General features: G+C 40.4%; 1 protein-coding gene across 1 annotated transcript; it reads right to left on the minus strand.

Moving 5' to 3' along the window:
• Positions 1 to 634: 634 nt before the first annotated feature.
• LOC119295975 (hexosyltransferase GAUT11-like) lies at positions 635 to 4,557 on the minus strand. Its single transcript, XM_037574394.1, has 2 exons — positions 4,061 to 4,557; positions 635 to 2,601 (listed from the first exon to the last, which is right to left on the minus strand). Exons 1-2 carry the CDS (start codon positions 4,223 to 4,225, stop codon positions 1,150 to 1,152), a joined length of 1,617 nt encoding a protein of 538 aa, XP_037430291.1. The 5' UTR covers positions 4,226 to 4,557; the 3' UTR covers positions 635 to 1,149.
• Positions 4,558 to 6,512: the final 1,955 nt, after the last annotated feature.

The following is a 6,512-nucleotide window of genomic DNA, read 5'->3' on the forward strand; positions in this document are numbered from 1 at the left end:
GTGTAATGTAATGCCGCAAGAGTAGACTCCATCCCCCGCCTTGCGGGTACCTGTTAAAACTTCTCTCTTAATCAATGCAAATGGCAAATCTTTTGCCTTGTTTCAAAAAATAAAATGAGCAAGAGTATACAAGAACCTCCTCTGTTCACCCGTACAACCGTACAACGTGCATTCAACTCAACCATCCCGATCCACATAGAACAAACACAAGGAGAATTTCAACATGAGACTTCTGTCAAAAGTATAAATCTTTGCAATACAAAAAAGGTTCACGGCAACACTTAGTGGTCACAGTATAGCCAAGGTTCACATCACTGCGAAGGTTATAGCTAAGGTTACAACACAGCCAAAGTTGCACAAAAACCAAATCTTTGCATTACTAGCACCACCAAGGAAGTTCTTTTTTGCTTGATTTGCTTGAGGATACAATCTTTGTTCATTCTTTTAGGCCACGCCATAAGAACCTTGGACTTAGGGCATCTGCTACAAAAATTGACTACGTAATCCACACAAATTGTAAAGGCAGTCATAACACAGGTCGCTGAACCTTTCTGGAACTAAAAACCAATCAAACAGAGGGAGAATTGCAATTTTCTCTTCGCTATGTTGTATGGAACATGAGAAACTCAATTTCTGAACATCAAAATTACTTAACTTTCCTATATCTCCAGTTGAGCCAAGTTCGTACTGTGAAGAATACTCAACTGTTTATACAAAAAGGAAAAGGAAGACATTCCTCAACAGTACAGTATAAAATACAATAACCTGAAAAGAATGAACGCCAGTAAGCTCTGCACAGCTGATTTGGCAATTGGCATTTTCTAACATCTCAAAAAATGACGCATCAATCCAACAACTGTATCTCCTTTACAATATCTATCCAGGTAATCTCATTAGACTGCTAAAACTTCCAGACCGAATTGTATGTAAAAATCTGCAACTGAATTATTTTCTTCTCAAAATAAATCTTCCCCCACCCAAAAAGTAAACTTAACAGTTGAATTCTTTGATGATGCCTGTTGAGTATATAATCTAGCTCTGGAAGATTTCGAAACTAGGGTGCTCAAAAGCAACCCTATTAAAGAAACTGATGTTTCTAGCTTCAGTGCCGTGGAAGACCATTGATGGTAAACAGTGATTGCACACTCCCTAGTGAAACATACACTCTCTAACATGTGGGTGCGAGAAATTGACATGCCGCTCCCATATAGACTTGTACCGGTGAATGGCCAACTTCAGCCAGGGTTTCATGTTCCCATTATAATGCACAACAGCAGCACTCTCAATCAAGCGGTCATCTATGTCTACATCATACCCAAGACCCAATACGTGCCATCTCCGGTCTAGGGGCTCCATTAGGCCATAAAATGTCAAAAGGCCTACTGGAAGTGTGCCTGTTCTCCAAAGCAATTGATCAGCATTTTGCTCCTGCCAATAATGATAAAGCGATGTTGCATTTGCTTTCCTCCAAGCAATTAGGTCAAATATGTTCATTCCAAAAGCCCACCCACATGTATGTGGATCAATCTTTGAGCTGATTATTGGTTGCGAGAAATTAAGATATTTGTGATACCGATGAAATGACTCTAAACAAGTCTCCACTGCTCCAATAACATTACCATGCAATTCTATGGAAAAAAGCTGTGTCAAGTCCTTTTGCACCACAACATCATCATCAAGAAAAACCACCTTCTCCAGGTTGGGGAGTATTTGAGGGATGTAGAACCGTAAATGGTTCAGCAGAGAAACAAACTTCGGATTATGGAACTTTATTTCCCGTTCTTGCGTCTTCAAACCACCAGAGGAACCCTTTGTTTCCATCTCGGACAGCCGCCTGACAAGAGAAGAAGAAGCAGCCTTCAACCATGAGAACTCGTCTATGCAGTGGACTTCGACAGTGCACCCTTTGAAGTCATTTATCAGGAACCAGGTTGACATAGCACCAAAATTGATCCTGTCTGTGACTACATGAAACACAAGCTGCTGAGGGTGGTTTGCATTTGACACTGTAGAATTGACAACAACTGAAGTGGCCAGCACATTATCCGAGAACACACAGAAATGATACAGATTATTGTCTACCAACCGTGTGGAATTCCTGTGCTCCTCTGAACGACTCCTTAGTTTTGGGTTCTGAAGCCACTCTTCTGTCAGTTTCACCGTTAAACAATGGATATTCTTGGGAAGTGATTCTGCAGCTAACTGACCAAACTCGGCAGTCTGAACAACTGCTGCCTTTGCACGCTCCTCTAGTGCGAGGGCATGGATCTTGAGTGTCACCATTGTGGTGCTGATATCATAATGAGAGTCCTGCGCTTTGTATATTAACCGTGCCAGCCGAGTTATTATAGGATGGGCTTCCTCCTGAGTGATGGCTCTCCCACTAACAGCCCCTTGAGAGAGCAATCTTTGAGAATTCCTTATTTGGGAACCAAGTTCCCATGCAAGCTGAAGGTTGCCATGCTCTTTCGCAAGGATAACATAGGCCTTTGCTAGAGTCATTTGGTCTGCTAATTGACGTGCAAAAGATGTACTGCTTAAAAGCTCTTCAGTGAAATTAAATATCTCAGGAGAAACTTCTTCAGTTTCTGACCCTTTATTCTGAAACAAGAACGAGCTAAATGAGGAAATATGCACAATCGACTGAGTTTAATTAAAGAATGTGATTTTCTTTCACTGTGGGGAAGGCCAATGAAGAAATATATCTATGCACTTAGAAGTAGCAGGGACCAAAAATATATTCCAAGTATAAGGAGAAGTTTTTAGTTATCATCCCAATGATTAACTTTGTTGAGACTAAAATTAAACGTTACTGAACAGCTGTCATCATGTGTTGACCCATAAATAACAGTTAATGGCCAGCAAAGTTTGGCGCCAAAAACTCGCACAAGAAATGTTCAGATCATACTTTTGTATACAAAAAGATTAAGACCCTTACCACAGAAAGAACTATACATCAAAGGCTACCAATAAGACTCACTGGCAATATTATATCTCTATATTGACATTGTGTTCTATTAATAATTTCAGTTTTGATCTCGGCTATTTTTCTCATAAGCTGTGCAGTTAAAAAAAAAACAATTCTATCAATGTAATCCAGATTTTACAGACCACTGGATACCAAGAGAAACTAATGTGACTGTTGTATTACTATCAGATAGGCAGGAATAACCTAGGATAAAGTTACTAGTTTACTACTCAGTGCTACTGAAAGTCATTCGCAAATTCGAAGAGAAAATCATGGCAGGCAATGCTATTCTTTTTTAAGCAAGTACCTAAGTACTCCCTCCGTCCGGAAATAGTTGTCATCAAAATGGATAAAAGAAGATGTATCTAGACGTATTTTAGTTTTAGATACATCACTTTTTATCCATTTTGATGACAAGTATTTTCGGACGGAGGGGGCCAACATACTACTAAAAATTGACTTATGGTGTGAGTTCAATTTTCATACTCCATGGTGTCCTCCCACCAGTTAAGTAATCATCTTCATAGTAAAGGAATAGCATATGCTATCATGATGAAGATGGGAAACCTCCTCCTGAGAAGGACACTTAACCTAAGTACACGAGCAGACCTCCAACAAGTGCAGAGACAACCTATCAGTAATGCCACGCCAACTACTAGAAAATACAGCCTGTTTGCCGTTTCTACCAACTAGTCATGATTAGCCATCAAAAGCACATTTTCTAGACAGTGAAAATAAAATTTTCCATAAACATGCACAAATCAATATAGATAAAAACACAAACCTTCAAGGATCAAGTAACAATGAAATTGGATAATGAAGATCTAGAAAATGATGTGCTCTGACCACAAAAAGCCTAACAACACACAACCAAGCTCACCTTATAACATAGTAGAAGAAACCAACAATGGAACTATTTCTAAAGATCTCATACAAAACGCTAACAGAGATCTGCCTGCACACATAAAAAGCTAAAACTTTTTCCACGTATTTTCAGAATTGACAGAAAGGAAGTGATCTTCCGAGCAAAGATGTCACACCACATAATTCAGCAAGCAGGAAATCACACGGAGTCATGTTTGAGGTACTCACTATGACGGGCGGCCGGAACTGCTCCTTCTGGTTGTGGTGCAGGACGAAGAGCATGAGCCCAACCACAAGGAAGATCCCAACGAGCCACCAGATCCATCCCGGCAGCCGCCGCCGCGACTGCCGCCGGTACTCTGGTGCCCGCCTCCGCATCTCGGAACCCCGCATCTCGCCGCCGTGCGCCCTTCCCCAAAGCCTCTCGCTGCAACAATTCAACCCAGGAACTCCACACGCTGACCTCACTGCCGTCGCGCTAAACTCTCATCCATGGATAGTGCCGAGAACAACCAGAAAGGCACCGTCTTTGCGGAGGATCCGGGGGTCGGATGGATCACCCCGAACAGATAAGAGAGCCGCGTCGTGAAGCTCTGGCACTGAGAGAGGCAGAAACGCCGGCTGGTAGGAGGTTGGTGAGATCTGGAAGGTCTAATGCGACGAGAGAAAGGTAGGAGGGGGCGCGCTTTAGAGAAAGGAGAGAGAGAGAGAGATCTGAGGGTGGAAGCGAGGGAGGCAGGTGGAAGTAGCACTCCCTCCGGTCCTTTCTTTTTAGTTTAGTTCGCGTAAAAGATTTGTCTAAAATCAACCCTTCTAAAATTTAACCAACTTTATAGAAAAAAATTACCAACATTCACAATATGAAATTAATATTCATAGATGTGTCATGATTTAAATTTTTACATTGTATAACTTTAGCATGGTAGATGTTGATATTTTTGCATATAAATATGGTTAGACTTTATGAAGTTTGACTTTAGACAATTCTTATATGCATAGTAAAAAGGACCGGAGGGGGTACTTCAGTCTCCTTTCTCTTCGTGCGTCTCCATCTCTCTTGCCTCTTAATTCCCGATTCGGGTCGCCGGTTTTGGAGATGCATATTCGCAGCCCGATACATGGCAGCAGCTCGATGTAAGAAAGGGCTTTCGCCCCGCTTTATATATATATACTAGTGGATCCGTTGCGCCAAATGGCGCAGAGACACGCTTAAATCATGTTCACATTGAAAAGAAAATCCATGGTTTAGTTGGTTCAGTTGTGGGCAAGCACATAAAATAACAAATTTAACGCCCTTTAATAATAAACAAGAACGATGGCTTGTTATCTACAGTGAGATGTACACATACAATTAAATTTGATAGCCCAAAGTCCCATTGAAAATCATGTTGCGCTGAAAATATGTGTATTTTCAATTATCTTTTCTTTAGCAAGCATGCACATTAAAAATTTAGATCCCTATATATGAAAAAACACATATCAGTTAAGGAGGCCTTTTTTAAGGTAGTGCTTGTATCAATTTGTTTGTGTGTGTTTTTGAAAAAAGAGTGTCTATTTTCGTGTCACTTAGACACATATCTATTTTGAAGTAGTCATATGATAGTTAGTCCGACCCACGAAGCGCTATTGAGCTGACCCGCTTGGAGCAGAATATGAAGCAGCAGGGTATCAACCAAATGGCGCAGAGTCCCATTTAAAACCATGTGTGTGTTGAAAATATTTGCATTCTTTTAGTAATTTAGGTTATGGTTCATTTCAAATGTGGAATGTTTTAAAAATGTTTCCCTTTGGTAAAATAAGTTTTAGCAGACATTTCGGGTATGAATTCATACCTTTTTGGATGAGAAATTAAGGGGGTGAGCAAATCCACGCTCATCTTTTCATTTAGTGGGGAGTGACTGGTGGCCCTCTTCACATGTGTGTGATCGAAGGGGAGTGGATTTCCATCGGATGACACCAAATCAAACCAAGAACTAAATGAAGTATTTTGCTTAACTTTGCAAATGAATGGTTACCATGAGAGAATATTTTTCATCCTATAACATATAGCATGATACCAAGTTTTTTTCTTAAATTTTTGTTTTGTTGGATGTTCTATAATGCATAAAAGAAAGGAAATATTTATTTCAAATTACCTACCAAAGCTTTCAAAATTAGCTTATTCGGCCCATGAGTGTTAGCTTGGCTAAGCCCAATCAGGGGAGAAGAGCAACCAAGAAGAATTTGTAGCACCCATGTCCTCTCTATCACTCTGTCCTGACACCTAACATGTTAGCTACTTAGAACAGTATTTCATCCGTCCGGAATTACTTGCCCTCAAATGGATGTATCCAACACTAAAAGGAGGGAGTAGTTATTTACACACACAAAAATTACTTTAGCCTTATATAACTTGTGGTTGCAAGCACATAGCAAACATATTTTTATATACATGATCAGCACTGTCATAAATATATGCAATACTTGTTTGATAACAAGACTATCTTGTTATAGTACATCGTTGAAACATAGAGCATACTAAGGGAGGCGCTCCGACGTATTTACTTACATAATTAGCAAAAGCTACAACTGCAACCAAATAGGAGTTGAGCACACGAAGACCATCCAGCTTGCACCCAGCTCTTTGTTCAGCAACAGATCGCTTGTTCCTCTAGAACTTGAGTTGGGTAACACCCTGGTG

This window comes from Triticum dicoccoides, chromosome 4B, assembly GCF_002162155.2.
Source record: "Triticum dicoccoides isolate Atlit2015 ecotype Zavitan chromosome 4B, WEW_v2.0, whole genome shotgun sequence".
NCBI classification, from domain to species: domain Eukaryota; kingdom Viridiplantae; phylum Streptophyta; class Magnoliopsida; order Poales; family Poaceae; genus Triticum; species Triticum dicoccoides.